The sequence below is a fragment of the Limulus polyphemus genome, unplaced genomic scaffold, assembly GCF_000517525.1.
Source record: "Limulus polyphemus unplaced genomic scaffold, Limulus_polyphemus-2.1.2 Scaffold958, whole genome shotgun sequence".
In the NCBI taxonomy this organism is placed as follows: Eukaryota; Metazoa; Arthropoda; class Merostomata; order Xiphosura; family Limulidae; genus Limulus; species Limulus polyphemus.
The window spans coordinates 155,036-182,352 of NW_013666568.1; the positions used below are offsets into that span (position 1 = coordinate 155,036).

Here is a 27,317-nt window from a genome sequence, read left to right on the forward strand (position 1 = left end):
TATATATATATATATATATATATATATATTTCACATATCAAACAACTGTCTTTTGTCAGCAAACTTTTTCTGGACGTTTAATTGATTCTCATATGAGACTGAACCGTGCTGGACATATAGAAGAAAATATATTGATTTCATTTCATATTTTTTTACTATGAATTGTACTTCCCACAGCGTGTTTGTTGCTGTTGGTTTCAGTAATTTATCATTCTTTGTCATAAGCAACAGTTGCGACTATTAGAAAAATCGTAGTTTTACTGATGCAGAAAACTCATCTTTTTCACACGTGTGATTTGCATGTAGGTTATTTGTTAACGTGTACTGGTTTTGAGGTTTTACATTGAGTAACATGTAATGTGTCAGATTGTGATTTGTTCAGTGTCTTTGTATCATTTATGAAAATTTTTAATGGTTATGTTTTCTTTTACACATGCTGTTGTTGTGTAGTGAGTCACGTGATAGATATTTTAACGCACGTGATCATTAGTTATGATTGGCACGTGTGACTGTTTTCGTGTAGATGTCAGCGATATATATACTCTATAGTGACTTGTGGTCTACCACTTCAACAAAATGCATTGATAAGTGTTATTTAAACTGTATTGATAAGTAATTTCCTATTCTGTAAAAATACGAAGGGAAACCTCGCAAAGATCAGTCATTCACCCCCATGTTTTGTAGAGTTACGTACATTTTAAACGAATTACGGGCTGTTCACTTCAGTAGATCTTTTATTGGATACGTTAGAGCTTTTAGTTTCTCAAGAAAATATCAAGTATTCAATAAAAATTCCTTCTCCTTAATGTGAAAACAACAACAATAAACGAATGAATTTCCTTATGTAACGGTCTTACATCGAGAAGGTAATGATAAAACTGTTAAATATAAAGGTGATTGTGTTTAACTGGCTACGTTCAGTCAGTTCCAAAAGTGTAAATATCAAATTTCATTTTCGTATACAACAAAATTGTGTTTGACTTTTCGAGTAATGAAGCCCGCTGTTATCTAAAAAGAAGTGGTATAAGAAATGTGGGCGGTAATAACCGAACAGTCACTGTAGTGTGTGTGTAGTCGATTTTCTTCAACTGACTCAAGGATGGTTGTAATATATACTGGCTTCGAAGTCGAAATTGCATTAAAAAACAAAAACTAAAGAATGAAACAAACATTGCGCTTTATTGGTTAACCACTATTGAGCTTTAATCGTTAACTTTGTGACTATGAATAATACGATGTGGGTTTAATTTCATGGCATTCTTGTTCCAGTACGTTAACTATATTTAATAACTTGTACTCAACATCATTAGAGTTTTTCATACCTAATATGAATTTGGGTTATTTGGTTGGTTCTCTGATAGTTTTATATCATGATTGTTTATGCACAATATCTTTGTCCTCAATAATGAGTATAATCTAACAGTTATTAATTTCTGTTTATTAGAAGTTTGTTTTAACATTTCTTGTGTTTGTGGGTATTTTGAATCATAATGTAATTTTTGTTTATAAGATAGACCTATCATTAAGTTTGAAAAGAAGTTTAATTTCTGCTTAACTTTTATGTGGCCCAAGGATTAGAGCTGGGTGATAGTTTTTAACTAATCTATTAATTGATCAACTCATTAACTAAGTATATTTAATTCATTGATTGTTACACCATGCCACACACAATCTATACAAGTAAAAATAAGATCTGTAAATCAAGTACATTAATAGCTAAATAATGAAAATATGTTTTACTTCCATGATAAGGGTAATAATGTTTTTGGTTAGAGCATATTACAAATGATTAAGTAGCTAGTTAGACAATTTATGTATGTATGTTATTTGAATAGGATAAACACAGGTATTAAAGAAATATGTGAATCATCACAATATTTTGCATTTGTCTCCCAGACTCGCTAAACAGTAAACTTGTCTGACTTGATGATAATTTTATTTGGTGAACATAATTAAAAAATGTTTACAAATGTTGTAACTCAATAAAACTATTGTATATCTAATAAAGATAAACACGTCATATTTAAACAAAGAACCAAACTTCAGCAAAATACTTTTATTAAGCCTTAAGCAATCTCAAGGCTTATTCCTGTGTATAAGTAAACTAATTCAACCTAATGATGACAGAACCTTTTCTGAACTTTGCAAACTTGTTACTCAATAAACCCATCTGTAAACTGTGTAAACTTATCTTCAAGTTATCTGATGTCTTCCTGTTGAAGACCATTTCTGAAGCTTTCAAACAGATATAATTTAATTCACAGATACTTTCACAATTCACAACAAAGGAAGTTTACAGAAACTATAAAAAAAAACAACTCAAAACTGTGTATTTCCTATATTAATACATGATAATCCAATTTTTGCTCTATTTAAACATATTTTAATTTCCTTTATGGCTGTTTTCAAAACTGTGTTTCATTAGTAGATGTTTAAACCACTTGATGTGGCTTCATAGAAAGGTTTCAACTGAGGCCTGTACAAAAGATAAGAGAAACACTTGAAAAACCAAGAAATGTATAACATTTTCTCAAGGGATGATAGGTTCTTAGTGAAAATAAAGTAATTCTTTGGGATAGGTAGAAAAGTTTTGAAAAAAAAATTGACATGAGGATTTTTTTTTTTCAGGTAAATATCTTTGTAATTGTGCAGAAATTAAAATACTAACTTTTTCTTCATGAAGTATTCTAAGTAAGTGTCAGAATATGCCTTACTATCAATTTTAAAATATTTTTGAGTAATATTATTCAAATGCTTAGAATTAACATATAAAATAGCCTTAAAATTTATTATGGAAATATTAATAGCTAAAGGAAATCCTATCTTCAGATACACTAATTAATTAGTAAGTTATTTTGTTCATCCTAAACCATTGTACATGAAAATGTATCGTATATATGTAGTGCATTACAAAACCTATAACAACTTGAAAATAATACAATTAATAGTGTTTCCACAGGTTTCTCCCTGCCAATTTCCACAAGACTGTTGTGCTAAAACTATTTCATTTTTTTAAAAATGAAAATAAACATATTACTTCATGACTCTTTCAGACAACAAATTTTTATATAAAGCTGATAAACTTTATCACCCTAAAAAACATCAGTAATAAAATATTATAAAACATTTTGGCTCTAGGTCTACTTCATATACAAGTTAATTGAATATTCCTTTCATTTTTGAAAATAAAATTATTTTTCAAAGTGTGCAGAAACCTGTATGTTATATTTGAGGAATAATACTTATGCTTGTAAAAAAAAATGTCAACACTTGCTAGATGGAGTGCTTAGTTAAACATTTTTCAAACATATGATTCGTGAATATTTCAAATTATGTCGAATGTTATTAGAGATCCATACTTTGAGAAACTTACTCAAAACAGGGCAATCCATGATGTTGTAAAGGGGGGGGGGAGGTCCAGCTAGACCTCTACTAGCACTATTCATAAATGTATATTGCATTTGATTTTTACATACCACTAATACTGTACCTACTATGACAACATCAAAGTACACAGTTATTAATTTCTGTAACACGTCCCCACCCCATTGATCTGCATCTGGTCTTACAATATTAAAGAATAAACTTGTTACTTATAAATCAAAAACATGACACTGTGTAAAAAACAGTAAATTTACACTTTATTTAATACTCGAATAGCCAGAGAATTGGTGGTGGGTGTTACCAAACAGTTGCCTTTCCTCTTTTCAGAAAGACAATAATAGTAAACTTATTGGGAATCATTATCAAACCCTCAAATCACAAAGCATCTGCTCATTATATAGTTTTGCATTTAACAATAATTGATCTGCATCTGGTCTTACAATATTAAAGAATAAACTTGTTACTTATAAATCAAAAACATGACACTATGTAAAAAACAGTAAATTTACACTTTATTTAATGCTTGAATAGCCAGAGAATTGGTGGTGGGTGTTACCAAACAGTTGCCTTCCCTCTTTTCAGAAAGACAATAATAGTAAACTTATTGGGAATCATTATCAAACCCTCAAATCACAAAGCATCTGCTCATTATATAGTTTTGCATTTAACAATAAACATAATGGCAATATTTCGAATACTTGGATATTCAAAATATTTGAAAACCCTAATTTTGATTAGTGGATTTTTTTCATAACAATTGATGTAATTGTAAATTTAATTTATGGGTTGTTGGAAATAATTGAAAACAGTAATAATCAGGAACACCAATTTAATTTATTTGATTGTTTTCATTACATTACATTCATTGAATTGATTAGTTTATGGAGCATTAATCAAAACAGTTGTTGCTCATATGTAATTGAATAAATCACCCAGCTCTACTGTGGATTATGAAATATATTGTTTGGTATCATAGAACGTGGTATTTTTAATGTTGTTATTTCATGTTTTAGGTAAAACACAAAACATAAATCATTATTGTTTCATTAAGTGGATTTGTCAGAAAGAATTCCAGTAAAATGTGTGAATTTATTTATATATGTGTCAGTGTCTAGTGTATTGTTTTATTCATGAAGGTTTTGAAGGTAGTTGGGTCAGTTACTTGGTAAATTTTGAAAAGTTTACAAATATGTAATCCCATTGTAAAAGCTAGGCCCCAGTTGTGCAATAAATCAACTGGTACCTTGCAAACAGTTGCTTTTCTTGCCCTTCTCAAAAGTGCAATGTGTGACACCATCCATTAAGTTATTTCAAAACTGCATTTTTTCTTTGGTTTATTTTCAACTCAAGTTATCACTCAAATTTTTTTTTTGTATAACAGTTGATGCATAAATGACAAGAAGGGTTAAGCATTCAATTGAATCCCTTTTTATTTGTTATAATAAAAGATGGTTTCATGTACAACTCTGGGATTAGCTAGGGTGTAGTAGTTTGAATTTATGTAATCTTTCAGTTTTTAAAGCAGTATAATAGCAACATTAGGTGAAAAATATAAGTTTTGGTTTTGATATATAAATTACATGTGGATAATATGATTTTCTGCCTTTCCTAGTTTTTTAGTATTTACAACAACAAACACTAATTCAACTTAATTGCTATTATTGGTAGCTCAATAAAAGAAGCAGGATACATTGTTGTGTCCAACTTGTTTATATGTAATTAGCTAAAATGTTTGTTAGTTGACAAAAAGCTGTACTGATCAACCAGGAATGTTGAATGTTAATAAAGAATATAATCTATAGCAATCATGATCATATTAACTATGAGATATTTTTTAACAATCTGTTGTATCTCTGGTGAGCAGTACATCATCTTTATCATGTAGTAAGGTTTGCGGTCTTTTAGGATCTAGGATTTGTACATATAGGTTTATGACATGAAGGAAAGACCACTGTACCAATGAACATAGCAGAATTAATATTAGAATAGAAATAACAGTGTAAAGAACCATTTTTAATAATAAACATGAATAAGAATCACAAAGTGTTTAAGAAAAGGAAGTGCCATTTCTGACAATACCTTTGTTGATAGTTACCTCTCTGACTCCCACCCTGGTCTCATATATGGTTAATATAAAAGTTCATAAAAACAATACTGCCTCAGGCCTATTATATTCAGCATTGGATCACACATCCAAATCTAAGTTTCAAGTTCCTTTTATAGGATCACTACAGTGAACATGTTAGTTAAAGATTCTTTCTGTTTTACTAAAAATTGCTGGACAGTATATAACATCTAGCTATATATAACATTGAATCTTTATTTGTTAATATTCCACTTGTAGACACAATTCAAAATGTTCTGAACAGTGCTATCCTTAATGAAGTCAAACTACGCTTTCGTTTTAACCACCACCAAGTTGAACAGCTACTTAACTTGCCATAGTGATGGATGTCATTTCAGATATATTTCTTTATTCCCATTAGTGTCTCTTGTTAGGTACTTGTCCATTCTGCTTATACTTTAGATATGTAGTTGATATTTTCTTACTCTTTTGCAGTATTGAACATAGATAAAAAAAAAAAAATCTATATCATTTAAACTCTAAACATTTCAGTTTTAAATTTTCCTGTGAAAGTGAAGAAAAAGGAAAATCATCCTTTATAGATGCTCATGTCAGCAGTCTAAAGTACGAATTTACAATATCTATCTTGCAAGAAAGCATATGCAGGCTTACACATTTGGTTTAATAGCTTCAAATGTGTTAAACATTCTTAACAGAGTGTGCTACATTTATCCTATCTCTATACGTTCTGAAATAACCTCTTTACAAAACACACTGAAAATAATGGTTATCCTTTAAAGTTAATGTTCTTCAAACTATAACATAAATTTCTGTCAAATGAAGTAGAACCTGCTTTGAAACCACGTATCACTTCAAACTATCTGCTATTATTGAATGTTATTTGTTATGGTTTGAAGAACCTGTAATATCATATTGCTCACTCCTTCTATAAGCAAACAGAACACTCTTCTTTGGTCCCAGGTTAAAAAAAAATCAAAACTTATTATCCACACCCCACCGGTTAAAATACAAATGGTTATCAAATTATTCATCAGAATTCAGAATGTATTTAGAACCAAAGAAATACCTTTTGCCCAATCTTCATGGACTGTTTATAAATACAACCATGAACATTGAACATGAGGTTTTTAAGTAACAAGAATTAATCTTTCTTTGTAAACAGTTTCAAAAATACTTATCTTCGTATGGTCCAAAAATGAACTCATAATAAAACAAATTTATCAACTACAAATTTATCTCATAAACCAAAATAGTAACCAAAGTTTCTTTCAGCTGTCTTTATTTTCACTTAAAATATTCTGTTCCACCAATTCATTAGGAGTTATACATCTATTTGTCCTAAATTACAAATCTTAACATATATTCAGTTTATGTAAATAGCTTTTTGTATCACATTTATTTCCATTATAGCTCAGTGATAATGAAATTTGTAAATTTCAAAAAAGTTCAATTGTATAAATATTTATTAAAATAGCTGTGGTGTTTCTGTTTATTATCAAGAACTGTTTTTCTTAATTACATTTTTATATTTAATGTTTTTTGTGATACGTTACGTATCAATAGGTAGACATTTTTACTTGTGGCTGAATTTAGAAAATTTTGCATACCTAAAGTAGTTATTTACCTATAGAAATTTTAAGGACTGCACACTATTATCTTAATAAGAAAAACTGAGACTTGTGGCAATGGAGATATGGTACAGTTTTAGCTTGGCTAAATCATTTTTCTGGTAAGAAAGGTCAGAAATTTGAATCATTTTAAGTCTCAGTTTCCATTTCTTTAGAAAAATTCCTTACCTCCATACATATACACTATATATTGTCTTCATAAAACATATAAACAAAGACTGCAAGATCAACAAAATATAAGGTTAAATCAAATCAGTATTAATTAAAAACTTTCAAGTATATAGTGAAACAGCTCTTCCATCTCATGTTCTAGCTGGGTCATACATGTAATTAAACTATATAAACTTGCATGTACCTTTTATTTTTTTACAAATGTGTATTACGCTGAAAAGTTCTGTATTAATAGTATGTTAAAGTAGTTCTGTAATTTCATCAGTATAGAGTTTAGCTCCACAGTTCATTTGTTCACTTATGAAAACTAATTTAGACCACCAGAACTTGTCTTATCTTGCTTAATATGGTTTATTATCTTGAATAACCAGTTTGGAAGCAAGTGACTTTTGAGTGATTTCAAATCCTCAAAATAACCATATAGACATAATGGATATAAAATTAGGATTGTCTTCTTTTTCTTTTCCAATCATAAGGTAATATTTAAAAGTTCACAACTCCAAAATTTAACTGCTCAATACTGTCACTCTTTAGGACATTATGAACAGTGTTGTATGTATGCATTCTAGGTCCACGTCGGTTGGAGGGATTAAAAGCAGGAGATGTTCTTAGTTTTCTACAGGAGAAGATTGTTATCTTGTCAGGTAAATTGCTTATGATCCAAAACTCGCTCTACAAGTACAAGTTTTGTAGAAAATACATTTCCATAAAAATATCATCTATTCGATACATTTGTTATATAAGAAGACATTGTTTCTGTAACTGTTATATATACCCTTTTGTTAGGCTTCTATCATGAAATACATTTCAACGAAAAATAAAAAAAATGTTTAAACTCATAATGAAATACTAATGTCACATTATATTTCTTATCCAAATATTCTCTCTTTTATTTTGGCATAACTATCATGAAATATATTTTGTAATTTGTGTTGAGTCCAACTATATTTAAAACAATTTATATCAACATAATTTTTTCTAACCGAGTAATGTGGTGATTTTAGTGTCACTTTTTCACAGTGTTCTGAGGAATTCCATGTTGAGAACACCCAAAGAAGTTTTAATTTTTTTTCAGCATATTTTAAGTGTAGTAATAGAAAACTGAGGCTTGGGTAAAATTCCTCTTGTTTGTAGAAACAAAATTCCAGAAACAAAGTTTTGTATATGTATACACACATTTATTTAAGTTCTCTAAATATTCATTTTTTTTCATAATTTTCTTTAAATTTCTAACAGCTGTAGTTAGATAATTAATTCAAGTAACTTAATATTACATTATCTGTTGATTTACTATAGCCTCTTTTGTTACATTAACAGAGTTTATGGCATTACTACAAGTAGAATGGGATTTAAGAAATAGCATGATATGATAACATACTATATGTTTTCCACCCCATTAGTTTAAAATAAAACTTTCAAAATTATGATGTTTTACATATTTCTCTGGTTGGAACACAATGGTGTTCAATTAAGTTATTAAATTTCAATTTGTTTGGCTTTGATGTATAGCCTTTTATTCACCACAAATAACTTAAAGAACTTTATGTATTTCAATAGCATGACATACCATCATAATTAGTTGTTTGTTATTATTCAGTGGATTAACTGGTTAGTTATTTAGTTGTTAATTTTTTCTTCACCAAAATATGAATTTAAGTGAAGAAAAAGTGATGTAGAGGCCTAATCTATTCTCTGGTTCGCTACTTCCACAGCAGCAGACTAGTTTTGGTGAATTCACAACTTATTTTGGAAGAGGGAACCTAATAAATAAAGTAGGCCTTGTACAGTGGTGGAATTTAAGCAGTTTGTTTGGTTTTGATGTATAGTTTTCTACTCACCACTAATAACCTAAAATACTATAGGTGTTTGGATAACATGTGACATACCATTAATTATCCATTATTATTCATCAGGCTAACTGGGTATTTATTTAGTTATTTCTTTCTTTTCTTCACCAAAACATGAATTTTAATGAAAAAAAAATTGGGATAGGAGGTATACAATAAAATTCTTGAAATTGTTTTCACTAATTAAGGACATTTTGTAACCATAGATCTCATAAAGCATTATACTCTTAACATTAATGTTTAGTATATAATGTTAATTATAAAGCTTCCTCTTTAAAAAGTCTAAAAGTGTTTTGTTACACTTTATGACTTAGCAAGACTTTTTTTATTTAAATTCTTGTCAGATCTTGTTCAGCTAATTTCATAAAAAAGGAAAAGAAAACATTACAACCAACTTTTGTGTGTTACTGATCTAATTCATTATCTGCTATTACATTATCATGTTCCTTTATTAGTCAGAACTCACAAAAAAATGGTTGTCACAATGAATATAAATTCCAGCATGCATCAGTCTGCAAACACACAAAAAAGAGTAGGATAGGCGAAGGTTTATGAATAAACTTAGTTAATATTCCATATCTTTTAAGATTCCATTTGTAAAAGAATTGTTAGTAACTTGCCTTAGTGGAGACTGATTTTTACAAGTATTGCATCAATATTTCATCATTTAATCAGTTTATCCTTAATTGCTCTAATCAATGCAATTATAAACAGTTGTATATAGTACATGTCTAAATATTTCATGAAATGAACTGTTTGTTAACTGGTCTGTAATTTTGATCTCTAGAACAGTTCAAGTAGCTAAAGATAGCAAAGTCCAGTATTTACTGATTATTCTAACAGTAAATAATGCAAATATTGAGTTCTCCAAAATGGCCTAGAACATACCACATCATGTAGACCCTGCTGGTTTTTGGCGGTCTAGACAATCCCTGGGCCTCCAGCCTTTATGAGCTGGGATACAGGACTCTTCTTATCCTTGTATTTTCTAATTTCATTTGTGTTAAATAATAAATTTATTTTTGTATGTTAATGTTGAACACACAAAAGGTATTGTACATGGTATTTTTTTTTATAAAACCAATATTTTGTTAATTACAACATGAGTTACTTAATAAATCAGTCTATGAAAGTCAAAGATCCATCTTTATATGATTGCAGGTGGAAGAGACAGGAGAGGAGGGCCTGTTCTAACCTTTCCTGCTAGAAATCTTCCAGAGAGACTAAAAACTGAAGACCTAAGACGACTGTTGACATATCTAGCAAGCATACCCAGGTAACTTTGTTGATACAGTTAATGGTTTTGATATTGCAAAACATCAACTGATTTTGTATTAGATTTTGTACCATGAGAGAGAGTTTTTTTACCATTTATGGCATTGATAAAATTTTAATTTATGACTGAGATTTGCATCTTTTATTTTGTAACAAATGTATACATATTTGTTGAAGCATACATACTGTTTGGGTAATCTGTTACAAACATTCAGATAGCCTGTCTACATCATTATGGCACATAAAGAGTATTGCTTTGGGCAGCCATCAGATATTTTAGTTGCTTTTTCTGATGAGGTTACTAACTTTTGTTTCAGTGATGATGTGAAGGAAGTTGGATTCTCTGTTGTGATTGACATGCGAGGTGCCACATGGAACACTGTTAAACCAATTCTGAAAGTGCTACAGGTATAGCTGAAACTTTTCAACTTCATTTCTTGATTTTTCACAAATATAATGAACTGCTTAAATAAGACACAAACAACGTTCATTTGTATTTTAGTTGCTTAAGTACTACTCAACTGTAAACATCAGAGTTGTCAATTATATGACCTTTAAGATGTGAAAGTTTTGCTGTTCTGTTCAAAAATATCATTTCATACCTATTTCTTATGCTTGCCTTCCAGTAGTGATTTACATACTATTATTCATCAATACTGTAACCTTAGTTTTACTAGTTATTGTGTTCTTCAATAATGATCTAGATCCAATTAAAAAGGTAAACATTTACTATATTGTTGATTTTATTTCATAATAATTAAAAACTATGATTGTATTTAATTTTTGTGTTAATAAGAAACTTGTGTTATTTGTGCTGTTTCACATGCTTTGTTTCACAGAAGTTAAAATTAATTGTAAATATAATTTTTTTTTGTGTAATATGCAGTTCTAGGGTGAAATTCCCATAGTAATTTCAAATCTAATCTTATACAAAAGCAATTCAAAGTTTTTGTTATTCTTGTTTGCATGATTTAGTTTTCAGTTACAAGTAATTGCTTTTTGCAAAACAGTGTAGAGACTGTACAGTTATTTTGTTTTTAATATTTTAATTAAAATTCTATGTTACTTATTGATGACCTCACAGGAAAGTTTTCCAGCCAAAATCCACACAGCGTACATTATCAAACCAGAAAACTTCTGGCAAAAACAGAGAACCAGTTTAGGAAGCTCAAAATACAAGTTTGAGGTGAGTGGTAATGCTTGTGTGGAGAAGTAGTTTACAAGATGACTTGTCAAGTAATTATGCTGGAACTCTGTAGTAATGGTAATACAGCCTTTGTTTTTAACTTCTCCAGTGTGTTCCTGTATTCTTTTATAATGCGCCACAAAACTTATTTTGTAGTGTAGCAATGAGTATTGTTATTGGGATGCATTTTAATGTTCAATTTTGCATCTGCATAAAAAAAAACTGTCCTAACAATAAGTAGCATTTTTAAGCAATGATGAGTATTCATATAAAAGATTTTATTGACTTAAAATTTTCATGAGGTTTTACTCATAGCTAGTTTTGATATCACACAATAAAGACTAAAATCCTTGTACTCAGACTTAATCACATTGTAGACATGTGGTAGTTGTCTTTTTAATTACATAATTGATGTTAAAATGTAATATATATATATATATATCTAATCAGCATGAATTTGTAACTTGATTTACTTAAGTATTTAACCAAACTGTTATAACTAACATATTTTATTATTTTCTGATTTAACAGACCAGTATGATATCATTAGAAACCTTATCAAAGTATATTGACCAGTCACAGTTGACTGCTGATCTAGATGGTACACTACCCTATGACCACAACCAGTGGATTGAATTGAGACTGGTAAGTAGTAAATAAGGAATGATTAATCCAAAACATGTAAGGTCAGTAAGGGGTGGTGGTGATGATGTGTTTGCAACTTGTCAGGTTAGGAAATAAAACTAGTTAATTTCAGACATGAAAGTATTAAGGGGAAGTGGTATAGTTGTAGAGTGCAAGACTGACAAGGGCAGTGACTGTTTGCTATTTATAAAATTGGATTTATGGAGTTATCTCACTTATAGTATAGTAAATCAACAGAGATGTGTTTACAGGAGATTTAATTGGTAGTTAGGGTTTTTTATAGTTACAGTGTTTAAAACTGGTAAGTAAGGACTGGACAGTTGACCACTTGTTAGGTTAATAAATGTAAGGAGGGATATTTTTTAACATACAATTAGGAAACAATATATTTAATGATGTAAAACTTGTAAATGGCATTGATATATTTACAACATTCAGGGCAAGTAAATAAAAACAAATTTAGATTTGTAAAGCTGAGTGGAAAGTGATTTATTTTGCAGGTAAGATCTTTAAGATCTAGGGTCCATAAGTAAGAGTGGCATTCTTATATTGAACATCTAAGGAATGATTTATATACAAACATGTTAACCCTTTTGCAACAGTCTCGGTATAATATACACGAGTTACGTATATATACTATAACTTTTAATGTAGTAAGTGTATCTTCACAAAATTTGGTAGACTTTTAGTAAGGATCACAAGTCTTTCTTACACAAAAAAATAAGATTTGTTAATGAAGTACTTTTATTATAGATTTGTTTGTGAAAGTATTGAATCTGTTTTGTCACCAGTCCAAGTATGAAGTGATTTTCACGTTAAAACTGAAAAACTATTGTTCATCCCCAAAATCTAAAATATTATTTGTGTAATCTCTAAAACCTCCTAAATACATTTCAAATGTTTGTTTTCAGTAAAACTTTATTTTTTCTGTTATTTTCTTTAATCTAACTCTATGGGGTCTGTCAATTTGACCAGCCTCGTAACCACCATAAAAAATTAGGAAATATATTTCAATTATGCTTTTTGTCATTCTAAAATGACTACAGATTATAACACAAAAACACAAATGTTTAGTCTAAATAGCTTAAATCTCATAATATTATACATTTATATATATTTATTATTTTTATTATATTGACGTTTCAGCTGTGCTTTGCTAACAATACAGAAATTACAATAATATAAACTGGCTTTCACAAAGTGACTTGTCTTGGCTGTGTTTTTGTGGAATAGTACTTTGAAAATACAGTCACATTTCAATTATTATACATTATATATGTATATACATTAATACTATTTAAAAATAAGTTCTTAAATTTATTTTTTTTTAAACATAGAACAGTAAATAACGAAGTATAGCAAACAATTATCTCTTCTAGTTATGGTTACGACCTTTGTACTTGTTTGCTGCTTGTCATAACTTGCTAAGCCTTATGAAATTTCCCACATGGAGGATGTGAAAATAATTTTTTTTTTAAGGTTTTATATATATATACATTTTAAATAAACAAAAAAAAATCATAAATTACTATATCAATACCATAGAATTCCACTATAATTTATCAAGCTTAGTAACTAAGCTGTATTTGGGTTTAAAAATAATATGAAATTTCAAGCTCACTAAAGACTTACCTTATCGTTTGAAATCTTGTGTGAAAAGAACAAGATTAATACTATAACACTTCAAGATGGCTGATAAAACCACTAGGGGGACATTCTGAGCTTTTGATCGGTTATTCATGCCATACATAAAGTGTATATAAGGGATCATTTCCAAAAATGGAAAGAGTTGGGCAGGGGGGGCCACTGTGTTTGATTCAGTATATGAGTGATATCTTAGCAAATAGAAAAAAGGTTCTTTTTTTGTATTCTAGCTTGTCAATATCGGAAGTTTGAGTTCCTAAATCGTACAAAACTATAGACTGTATTTTGACACCACAAACATTAATTTGAACCAGTGCTGCATTCAACATACCACGTGACACACAAAAATCAGTATTTAGGTGTTTTAAATTAAGAAATTAACTAATGTATAAGACTAAATTTGAATTATAATCTACAATTTAATACCAAACTTATTGATATAAATTCATAAAATGGTAGTTCAATAAAATCTGAATGCAAGTAAACAAATGTGATGACATGGCCTTTGACACATGACCTGTTGCGATAGAGTTAATACATAGAAATTATTTGGTTGAAATAGATTAGTAAATACAAGTGTTTACATTTTTATCACAAGTATGTATTTTTACTTTCTAGGCTGTAGAAGGCTTTATGTCTAAAACTTTGGATGTAATGGAACGAATGGATCGGATCAAGGAGGATCTGTTGAGGAATGACTTTGCTGAAGATATCAATGGAGCCAAAAGAATGGTAGAAGACCACAATAGTATAAAAAAAGTTGTACAAACTCCTCTAGAAAACATTGATTATGAAGGCCAGCAAGTGTTACACAGGTAATCATCTCATTGTAGTTCTAGCTTAAAATTAGGTGCAGTGAATAAACCTACATAACAATAAGCAATAAAGATCCCTTAAAAATTTACATATTGATTAAAAAGCTAATCTTAGAGTTTGTTAGTGTAGAATATGTTTTTACCAACATCTTCGTTATAAAAAAATTCCCTTGTAAGAGAGTATTCAGCTGATAAGTAAGCAACATAAGTAATGTATTAGTGGTGAAAGGATTATTCTCTGTATATTAGTTCAATATCATGATCTTACAGGTTGTTTAACAGATAGTTGCTGGTCAGTTAAGATTCTTGACTGTTCATATTTATTCATTAGGCAGTTATGGATCACCTCATTAACTTATTCTTTTAATTAAGCATACAGTTCATCAGAACTTGACCCATTTTGTTTATAAACTTGATAATTGGTGTATTAATTATTATGAATTACATAATAAACTGATAACTTAGACAAGCCAACCACGCACATTTATGTATAAAACCTGAAAAACGTCCTTGTTACTTTTCAACTATAATTGATGAAATGGAAAAAAAGTGTATTTAACAAACTTGTGTTTCTCTTTACTGGGTTTAGGAAATATTATATTTAGAGAGTACAATAAATTATTTTCTAAAAGCCTCATAACGTAGTCTACAAATGTTCATGAAATTTTGAATTGTAGCATTTGCTGAATAGCAAATATCAGAAAACATACTTAAGGTTTTTCATAGGGCTGTTGCTGAAAAATAGAGATAGTGAGATTGTTGATTGAACATTTTTGTTAACGTATAAATTAAGCTTTAATGGTTAACCCTTTCAACACTGGTCAAAGGCCATATCATCACTTTTGTTGACTTACATTCAAAATTTTATTGAACTTCTATTTTATGAATTTATGTCGGTAAGTTTGGTATGAAACTGTAGATTATAATTCAAATTTTTAGTATTATACATTATTTAGTTTCTTAATTTAAAAGTAAATATTAAAAATACACACCTAAACATCAATTTTTATGTGTCCAGTGGTATGTTAAGTGCAGTATTGGTTCAGATTAGATGTTTGTGAAGTCAGTATATTAAGTCTATAGTTTCATAGTCTATAGTTTCAGCTAGGATGTAAATTTAGAGCCTCCCATCTTTTCTATTTGCTGAGATATTGCTCATGTACTGAATCAAAAACAGTGGCCCCGCTCGCATCTTTCCATTTTTGGAAATGCTACCTGATATACATTTATTTCTGTCTATGAAATGTGAATAACCAATTAAAAGCTCAGAATGCCCCTCTAGTGGCTTTCTCAGTCAATTTCAAGTATTACAACATCATGTTTTTTTGATACAAATCTTCATGCTTGTAAGGTGAGTCTTAAGTCTGTTCGAAATTTCATATTTTTCAGACCCAAATACAGCTTAGTTACTAAGCTTGATGAATTATAGTGGAATTCTATGGTATTGGTATAATAATTTATGATATTTTGGTTATTTCAAGTATTATATATATATCTGATTATGTTTCAATAATTAGATATTGAAGATAAAAATAAACAAGTTGGTTATTTCAAATATACATATATATAAAACCTATTTTGTTTCACATCCTTCAAGTGCGAAATTTTATGAGGCTTAGCAGCCTACCACAAGCAGCAACCCGAGTACAAAGGTCGTACCTATAAGTGATAATTGTTTGCTTTATTTCTTTATTTAATGTTCTATGTTTTAAGAAAAATAAGTTTAAGAACTTGTTTGTAAATAGTAATAATATTTATACCAATATTATGTATAATAATTGAAATGTGACTGTATTTTACAAAGTACTAGTCTACTAAAAGACAACCAAGACAGGTCACTTTCTGAAGACTAGAGGTGAGGTTTATATTATTGGATATGGTAACATGAGTGCACATGTTCCACGTCATTCTAACTTCTGTATTGTTAATGTTAGCCAGCCACGGCTGAAAGGTCAATATACTAAATATATATATAAATGAATAATGTTATGATATTTGACCTATTTAGTTTAAACATTTGTGTTTTCTTGTTATAAACTATAGTCATTCTAGGACATTTTGTGGTTACTAGATCAGTTAAATTGACTGAACCTGTACAGAGATTCGTTAGTGAAAATATTAGATGAAATATAGTTTTTCTTAAGGAAAATTTGATAACTATTCAGATGTTATAAAGATTTTCTGGTGCATAAAAGTATTTTTAATCTTAAAATGAAAATTACTTTTCATGTTAGATAGGGAACATGCAAAAAGAAAAAAGGTACAAGAAAAACATTGCTTAACAAATCTTAAGACTTAATAAAAAAATCTGATATCTTGTGTATGAAAGCCTTGTAATGTTTACTGGTAAACTGCCAAATTTCGTTAACATTTGCTTACTAATTTAAAAGTTATAGCATGAAAACTGTAACAAGCACAAAATGGTTACGAGGTTGGTCCCAGGGACCAAGCCCGTGCTGAAAGAGTTAAGTGTCATTGACAGTCAACAGCAAAAAGAAGACACGGATAAGTACTTTATTTCTTGTTTTTCATGTTTATTCTTTATTTATTATTATAATAGTTACTAAAATATAAAAATAGGGATCTCTTGAGGTAAGTTAAGGTTAGATAAAAAAAAAATAATATAATAAAAATATTTCACAAGGCAAGCACACGAGCAGTTCAGGTAATTTAATTCAACAGCGTAATGTGAGCTGCACATTCCCCGAGTGATTTGCAACTTTTAATGGCACAAATAGTAGTTATACATGGTTAAAAGGGCAGTAAAACAATAAACTTTAATTATAAATATATATATTCTGTTATGAGTTTAAAGCTACTTAGAATAAATGAAGGCAGTTTCATGTTATATTTGAAGTCATTCTAGAAAGAAAAGGTGTGTAATTTAGATTTATCTATTTATTTTTGGTCAAATTGACCAACCTTGTATAGAGTTAGGGTAGAGAAAATAACAGATAAAATATAAAATTTTACTGAAAACAAACATTTGAAATATATCTAGGAGGTTTTTTTTATCTTAACATGAAAATCACTTTGCATACGGACTATTCAAAACAAATACTCTATATATTGCTCCTATGTCCTCATCACTGTTGTGGGATGATTCCCAACAACTTGCGGCTTAATTCAAGGTCTGCTGTTGCAGCTGTGCATGCTGTTTTCTGTCCATACTTGCCCAACTTTTTTTCTCAGCCATTGATTCCTTTAAAGAAAGAACCATATCTACCTGGCCCATGAAACCATGACTACTTCTTTCCCTCTGAACAAGAAGAAAATCTTTATCTTCTGGGACCTTGATTGGGGTCTGGTCATTTCTATGAGTGATGTAAAAAAATCTATCTATTTGAAGGTTATTTTCTTTCTGTTAGTTCAGTTTCTTCTGAACCAAGTAGTCAAATTGTAGTCTTACTTTTTGTTGAAGTATCCATTTGTGAAGCATTTTGGATAAAGCTTGTTTTATGTTAAAAAATATATATGTGTAGACATATACACACACAAAGACATACGGTACTCCTTATGTTTGATATCTTAATTTACAGCACTTTTGCCCCCTCATTTTGTTCCAATATATATAAACAAGTAAATCACACCAAATTAGATTATTCTGGAATGTGCTAGCATATTATTGTGGAATATTCTACATATTCTAGAATATTCCAAAGTAGTCCATGTTATTCAGAATGTTCAAGAACAATCTGTACACAAGTGTGGAACATTCTGTATGATATGTCAGTAGTTTCTATACTTTCTGTGAGGGTATATAAGCATTTAAGCAGATTCTTCTGATATGCTGATAGTGTTAACTGAAATGATAGTCATATGGGAATTGTTAACAAATGGTATAATGTTGTACAAGTGAAGTCTATGCTGTTTGTGGAAACATTATTTATAGTTGATATAATTGTTTCACAACAGGTCATTCTTGAAAATGTTCACCAATTAACGTATATATATAGTACAGGCAAAGCTGCTACTCTGGAGGAAATTTTAATTGTCAGCATCTTAGGTTAATCTGTTTCACTAGTGAAAATTTTAGTGTTATTTTTGTGTCACAGTTGGAAGCTTTAAGAGTGGATATCTGTGTTCCAGATTAAGTTATGTCACTGGTGGAAGTAGTGGAGGATCATCTGACTCTGGTTATTCAAGTCGGGACAGTGCACCTCCCACTGTGGCTGGAAATACAGACTTCCAGTGTGCTATCTCACACATAATGAGAATGCTGGACAATGTTCATGTGAATCAAAGACACATAGGCCAGCTATGGCATGTCCGGAAAGCCAAACTTGAACAGTGTTATCAGTTGCGTTTATTTGAACAAGATGCTCAGAAGGTTCGGTGATTTTCTTTTTCAGTTTTTAAGTGATCACAGTTTAGTAGTTTTTTTTTCTTGTTATTCCTGTTTTTAATTATTAAAACATTGATTTTAAGCTAGAAATACCTTTGTTTGTAAAGATATCCAGACAATATTTAAACTGTATACTTAAATAAATGCATTTCAGTACAAGTATTTCGTACATAAGATTCTTTAGTTCACCTGCAAAAATTATGTTAAAAAATAATTTCTATAAGAGAATTACCTTTAAGAATTTAAATGGAGTAGAAAGTCCTGCTCAACAAAATTCCTCAAAATTTAATAATTAAAGTACTTTGAAAGAAGTAAAGAAAATGGAGTCAAAGGTTATATTGAAACTATACTTTAAAGAAATTTATGGTCTCAACTTTTGATAAGATCATTAATTACTATAAAGGTTTATTTACATTTATTTTTCTGACCATTGCAGAGATATATAAAATGTTTTACACATATGGATCAGTTGAACAATTTGTATTAGATTATATTAGATTACATGTTTGTGTTTGTTAAATACAAGAGTGGTTAGTCATTTTTTTAGATAAAAATACACTTGCTTTTGAACACTATGATACTAAAAATTAAACATGTTTTCAAATACATTGTACTACATGTTAGAGTATAAAGGGGATTTTCAGGATGAGATTTTTGGAGTGTTATATCTGCAGGTGTTCATATGATAAAAACAATGTCAAAAATTAAAGAAGTTTTTACATTTGATATTTTTAAATGGATAATGTAATTAAGTTTTGAAATTTGATTTTTTTTTTACAAAGGTGAGGTAACAAAATTATCTTTTTTGTATTATTTTTATATACAGATGTACGACTGGATATTCCATAACCGAGACCATTTTCTAATCAGTTATGTGGAGATTGGTTGCTCTTTTCAAGAATCCAAAGATTTGCAAGAAGAGCATAATATTTTTGCAATGGCATCAATGGTAAGATGTATTTTATCTTTTTACAGTGGTATCAGTGGTAATATATACTTTTGTTTTTTGTATCTTGGACATAAGAATTTTTCCTCATACACACCCTATAACAACAACAAAGTGTTTTTGTTTAAGGTGTCTGTATGAAAAATGTTTGTTTTTTATGTGCTGTAATTTCCTTAATGTTGTTTTTCTATTTTATTAATTGTTTGAACCACTGTGGCAAACTATTACCAATGTTAGAAACAATCATTAGCAAATAGATATGTTAGATAGTAAGCAATCACTCTTGTATTGTGACCTGCTAAATGTCCAACAATAGTACATGAGCCTGTCATATTTTCAGGTAAAACCAATTTCTGATGAGTGTTGGATAGATAATCCAACTAATAACAGGTTTGATCAAGAAATAAGGGGACTGTTCTGTATTTGATAACTGAGTTTCTTTAAGTGTGAAATAATAAGACTGGATAAATGTAAACAAATGAAAAACTATTTTAACAATACTACAGAAGATCGTACTTAAAGATTGTTTAGTTCAACTAAAGTCAATTCTGTTAGAAAAAAGCTGTTGAGCTAAACTTAATTTTCTACATGATTTCCTAGTGGAATTGAACCAGTAAGGTGTGCCTGAATTCAACAGGTTAACTGTTTCTTTGTCCAGTTGGCAATTTCACGATGTGACCTTTGTTCTCTCACAGCTCTGGCAATCTGTTCTATTTAAACAAGTCAAACTCTGACAACAAAAGATACTATAGTGTTGATTCTTTCAGCCTGAAATGCTAAACATTACCCAATCCAACCTTGTCTAAAGTAATAAGTTTCCAATTTTTATATCTTAGTTACTTCTGTGACAATAAATAAAAAATATACATCAGAAATAAGAAGTATAGTACTTACTTTTGGCCTCTTGTTTGTTTGCTGTTGGTTGCTGATAATTTTTAGGGCTACTTTTTTAATACTAATGATATTAGTACACTAAATAATTTTTCTATACTTAATGCACCTAAGAACACAGAATAATAACATTCACGAAATAAACAATGTCTTGTAATTATTATTATTTAACTGGTTTATAATTATGACTTAAGAGCCTTAAATAATTCCATAAACATCTTGATCTGAACACTGCAAGACACTTTCAAACTGAAGACGAATCAGACAGTGTTCTGTACTGAAAATGATGCAATGCAATATGTTACTTGATAGATTAAAACTGTCTTTCTGTTGGTTATAAATAGTATAAGAGAAATTGTTAGAGAGAATTATTGGCAATTTGTGAAAGAGAGGATGTGACTGATGGGTGTGTTAAATGGGTCTGATTTTCTAGTTGATGTGTCTGTAAACAAAAAAGGATTGAAGGCTATAAAAATTAGACATTGCCCTAGTAATATCCATATTATAATGAGTAATTTTGTTAAACTGTACTTCTGTGAGAGGCAGTAAATAAGTTACAGAATGGGCAAGGTCTAGGGAACAGATGTCACGATTGTCATTTAAGGGGGAGATTGAGGATTTATTTAAATATAAGAAATTAAAGCTTATGTAATATAAAAATTTGATTCATTAACTAAATTCTTTTGCTAAGTTCATTCATGTAAAATGATAATAAAATAGTTTGAATTAAATTCTGAATATAACTGTAAAAGACTGTGACAGGCACGCTTTAACATACCTGTAGCAAAAGAGTTAAACCTTCTCTGTAATTACGGTAAATGATGCTAGTCCTTCGTTTCAATGAAGTTATATAGTGCTAATTGAATAATGTAAACTAAGTGTATGCTGTTAAAAGTTTAATGTAACTAGAATGTTTGCTCCTATGCTCTTCAAAGTGAATGGTAAAACATTATTGTGAATATGTGAATCAAGCTATACCCTTTGTATAATTAATTTATAAAGCTGCCACATCCTTCATTTAAGTAATGCTGTACATTCCATGCAGTTAGAATTATGCTGCTATTAGTATCATGAAACAGAATCTGTACTATTCATATAACTGAAATGTCTTCTGTGACACCTTTCATATAACTAGAACAAATGAAACCTTTCATGTCAACATATGTGCATCTAGAGTGGACAGAACTATGCATTTCATACTGATGAAAATGCTAGTGTTTAAATAAACATCATTGTATTTTCTAAGGCCCTCTCATGATTCACAGAGGTCTCCATTACCTTAATTACTTCTATAGCTACCCCAATGTGCCAATTCTTTAATTGATTTGTCTATTGCCATTTCCAAAACTTAATTCAATTCAACTCTTTTTACAAGCAAACAGTTTTAATTTAGCTTCTCAGATTCGTTTATTCTTCCTATGTTTTTATTTGAATTATTTTCATTCTCCAATATTCTCTGATTCATATTCTTCCCATTGTTTATTGCCATTACCTAAACTTAGTTCAATTCAACTTTATTTTTTATTTCTCAGATTTGTATTTTCTTCTCATGTTTGTGTTGAAAAAAGAGTATTTGGCAGAAAACCTCCACATATTGTTCATTCAGTAAGTGAGAATTAGAAAAAAAAAAAAAAAATTCTATGGACCTTCAGGAAGCAGAATTATGGGGCTTAAGGAATATAGAGCAAAACTACAGGGCAAAAAAACTAGCCAAACTTTTTTTGGGTCAAATCTAGAAAATAATACTGAGGTGCACACCCTCAGAATCTCCATGATATGTGTGCAGAGTTTCAAGTCTCTATGTTCTTTCCTCTTTGAGCTATGGTGGTCACACACACACACACACACACACACACACATATGCAGTCTCTGTTATTATATATATATCAATATATACATAGAGGTTGTGTATATTATATTAAAATGATTTTGAATATGCAAATCAGCAAATTGCACAACAGCAACAGCCAATATAATGTTGTGGTGGGAAAGAATGTATCAGAACTACATTTTGATACTTTGATATTTGTGGATAGCATGTCATTGAAAATTAATACCTTTTGGAAATGATATGTAGCAGTCCCTTCCAACTGAAAATATGCACACACTTGGGTCATAAAGATCTGCTCAGATTGAAAATTATTTCCAAGATCAAAAAATCCCCTATAGTTAATGACATTGGAAAACAGAGGAATATGGTACAGCTTAGGGCACCAGGACCATTACTGAAAGAGACCTACAACAAGTTATACCCCAACTGTTGTAAGAAGAGTGTGGTATCTTGTCAGGTGAGAACTTATGAACACAAAGGGCAGTGGCAAAAGCTACCCACTTGCCCCATAAGTCATGTGTACACAAGTTGCATATAGAAGATATCTGTTCAGCAGTTACATACCTGAAGTAGCCAAATAATGAAACATTTATTCTTGCTATTCCATCTGAAGACATACAGATGCAGTGCTTACAGAGTTATGTGGGATTAGAATGTTGAAAGGAGTGCTTGGAAACCATTGTTCTCATACACTGGATGGATTAAGGAAATTCTGCTGGGAGGAGTGTTCTCCTTGAACATGGTGATCTTTTGACACAGCCTTTTGCAATGGATACTGTGCTACAGAGTTGTTGTGAAGGTACACAGTCATCTTATAAAGCATGAACAAATGTGATGACAGTAATTTTAACAGTGTGGTAAGGCTCAACAACTGTTTTAATATAATGTACTCTTCACTCTAAATGAGCGCAGGCAGTCAGGCTTAGATTTAACTCTCTTTGAGACAGCTTGACTGGGCAATGTCTCAACTTTTATTTTTTAAAAAGTGGGTTCCTTGTTATAAATTTTCCTTATTCATAAATTTGCTTGAAAAAGTCTCTTGTCTGAAATAGAGGTGTTAGAAGTGGTTGTTATTTTCCAAATAAAAGGCTGGTTTCTAAGGAAGAATGTTTAAAATTTTTTCTCATCTGAATCAATCAAGAAGCTGCAATTGGATGAAGGAAATTATATTATTATTAAATTATTATTATTATCATTAATTGAGGCAAAAATGTACACAGAATATGTACCTAATAACCTGGATTTTTTTTTGTTTGTATAGAATGTCTACACCACAATCAACCGTATCCTCACGGCAGCTTCCAGGTTGATTGATTCTGGTCATTATGCCAGTAGTGCTATTCAACAAACTGCAGGACGACTAGACCGAACATGGAAGCAGTTTGCTGCTGGACTAGATGAGAGAACAACTGTCTTATCTCTGTCAGTATTGTTTCACCAGAAGGCAGAACAGGTAAAGCAAATTGAAAACTTTCATTATAAGTCAGAGGGTTTAATAGTAAGTGTGTTGGTTGAAATGACTGTACAGATTTACATTGTGTTGGTTTACATCACTGTAAAAGCAGATGTATTGGTTGACATGACTGTACAAGTGAATGTGTTGGTTGACATGATATGAAATAGAATGTGTGTTAATATAACTAAACGAATGAATTGGTGTGCTGGTAAAATTATTCAAATACATGTTTGTACTGATATGACTATGGAAGTGAATGGGTGTGCTGGTATGACTATGCAGGTTAATATTTGTGCTGGCATGACTTCAAGTATATATTTGTATTAGTATGACTATGCTAGTGAATGATTATGCTGGTTTATGACTATTCAAATGATTGTGTACTGATATGACTATGCAAGGGAGTGGATGTGATGGTATGACCTATACAGGTGATTGTGTGCTGATTTGAATGTACGTGTATTGGCTGATATCACTAGACGAGTAATTGTGTGTATGTTTGTTTAACCCCTCATTGTCTGGTGGCATATTTTTGCTATTTCTGCATTTGCATTCATAAAAGTTAAAAATTGAGAAATGAAATTATATCAGAAACACATACACTTTAAATATAGAACATTATATTCTTGATTGTTTTTGAGCCTCAGTTAGATTTTGTTCAGATAAATTAAAAAATTTCAGTGAAATAAAACCCATTATGTGACGTAACTTTTATGTACAGTTATGTAACATTTCTGTAAACATTAGCCTAATAGCAAGGTTTCACATATGTTTATTAGCAAAATACAATCATATGCCTAATTTCCTCACGTGCTGACCCTCCGTGTTGAAGGCAATTTTACCATAAAAGTTATGTATGTCATTAAAACTAATATAGGTAAATAATATATAGTATTGTCTCTCTATATCTTATTTTTATGAAAATTACTCGTAATCCTTTCAGAAATTATGTATACCTATTTTTAAAAAGACCCCTCCTACATCTGTAAAAACATGCTGAGGCAAAATCCACTATAAGAACCATTAGTTTAATTACAAGTGTGATTTTTTTTTTTATAGCAGAAAGGAACTGTAAAAGTAGTTACTTCATCAAAGTAAACAAGCAAAGGAACCAGTATATACTTTATTTGTTAACTTTACAATATAAAAATAGAAAATCATTAACATGAACTGCATCTGAAACTTATAACTATACGAGGAAGAAAGGAAACTCTGTGGCAAATAGATTGCAAGGAAGAGAACAATCCCAGGTTTAAACAATATTTTTATGATTTTGTTAGTTTTAAAGCTTGGAAGCTGTAAAACAAATTATGCAGTGAGCTCAGTTTTCCAAAAATCACAGATTGGCAACTTTGTTTTGTTTGTGGACAAGTTTTATCTGCTCAATTTCGAGGTTTGAATATTTCTATTCTCCACACAAGAATTACATTTGGGCATGGATAGTGTATGTTCATGCATAAACATCGTTTTATAATTAAGTATATACAGATGCTTCTGAACAAGTGTATGTGTATTTGATGATTCAGTTGTTAAAAATTAACTGGGGTGGGTGTATGTGTTCATTTTGCTGGAAAAAGTGTGTGTCCAAGTGGATTTATGTTGATATTTATTTAGTAGTGGGTGCGTGTGCATGTAGGTATAATCTATTTATTAAACTGTTGTAATAGTGGATGAATATATAGTATTATAATTGTGTGTAGATGTGGCTGTAGAAGTGTATATGTGCACTGACATGGTTAAAAATAGTTTATCTTCAGGTGGTTTCCAAAGTGGACATACGTATTGACAGCACAAATAAAAGTTCGTAAACTTGATTGCATAAATGAAAGTGTCCTTGTTGAAAAATAGAACTTTATGAAATAGTGCATATTTTTAATAAATTTGTATTACCAATGAATATGAATGTTGATAAACATAGCTACATAATTTTTGTTAACAACATTGTGCAATTTTACATTTGTTTTGGCTTTACAAGTAAATATGTTTGTAAATATTGTTCTACATTTTAACATCGTTCTAGCTTAGCTTAGAAAAAAAAAGACTTGTATCCTGGTATGCATTTACTGGACATGTTCTTTTCTTTGAAAGAAGATACGGTTGATGGAAAAGTGTGCAAGTGAAAATTTAAACCTAAAAAAATAAATTGCATACTGTTTCAGTCAGTAATGGTTACTGAAAGCTACGAAAGTTTACCTTTCAGATTTTTTACGAGTTAATGGTGTGATGATTCTTGTTGATTATACAGCATTATTCTGTTCTATAATAGTCAGTAACACTTTTGTTTAGTATTTAAACAGTGTCCCCTCTTGGACCAAGAACTGTCAGTTAATCAGTGTTCCAAGAGAAGTGTCAGAGCTGGAAGACCTTATTCATCAACATCAAAACTTTTATGAAGAAATGTGCCAGGCTTATACAGAAGTAAGTATATTTTTTACACGAGTCTACTAAGTTGTGTTGTCTTGTGAAATATATTCCTTCTCCTCTTTTCACAAAGTAGCAGTTTTGGTGCTTTACATGCTAGGTAATAACCTTTTCTTTGATGAAAAATTTTCAACACAAATTTCTCTTAGGTTAACTAGATCTCTCAAGTTAGAAGCTTCTTGTTAAGAATCTTGCTACAGGTATGACCTTTTAGAGAGTTACATTCAAAATTTAATTAAACTACTTTATTATAATTGTATAAGAATGAATTTGGCATCAAAACATAGTTAATGAACTAAATTTTAATATTATACAAGTTTTAAGTTCTTGTTTTTATAAGGAAATATTTTTAAAAAATCCTCAATCTCCCCTGGTATGAGAATTGATGTTTGTTCTATAGGTCTTCCCTCTTCTCTAATTTATTTACAACCCCTCTGAGAAGTATAGAATTCACCGTACATTACCAATTATAATATACATATTACTAAAGCAAAACATAATTGTTATAGCCTTCAATCTTATTTGTTTATGGAATCATAAACTAGAAAATAAAATCCTCTTGCCTCATCCACCTGTCACATCCTCTTTCACAAATTGCCAATAGCTCTCTCTAACTTTTTATACTATATTATTTAAAAGTAACAGAAAGCTGAGGTTTTATTCTTCAAATGAAGTATATATACACCTGGAAAAAAGTTAAGCACCCCCGTGTTTTTTTCAAGTGATTCAGATTCGACATTCTTGTG

The 27,317-nt window shown here is 30.0% G+C and overlaps 1 protein-coding gene across 2 annotated transcripts in view; it reads left to right on the forward strand.

Annotated features, from left to right (window-relative positions):
- Positions 1 to 27,317, forward strand: part of LOC106461433 (triple functional domain protein-like) — a 202,341-nt gene that overhangs the window by 32,083 nt on the left and 142,941 nt on the right. For both annotated transcript variants that reach the window (XM_022388406.1, XM_022388407.1), the window contains exons 2-11: positions 7,839 to 7,913; positions 10,278 to 10,392; positions 10,709 to 10,799; positions 11,476 to 11,577; positions 12,109 to 12,222; positions 14,485 to 14,681; positions 18,771 to 19,011; positions 19,853 to 19,975; positions 23,956 to 24,147; positions 26,437 to 26,568. In XM_022388406.1, the coding sequence (XP_022244114.1) occupies positions 7,839 to 7,913; positions 10,278 to 10,392; positions 10,709 to 10,799; positions 11,476 to 11,577; positions 12,109 to 12,222; positions 14,485 to 14,681; positions 18,771 to 19,011; positions 19,853 to 19,975; positions 23,956 to 24,147; positions 26,437 to 26,568 (1,382 nt within the window). The remainder of the gene's footprint in view (positions 1 to 7,838; positions 7,914 to 10,277; positions 10,393 to 10,708; positions 10,800 to 11,475; positions 11,578 to 12,108; positions 12,223 to 14,484; positions 14,682 to 18,770; positions 19,012 to 19,852; positions 19,976 to 23,955; positions 24,148 to 26,436; positions 26,569 to 27,317) is intronic.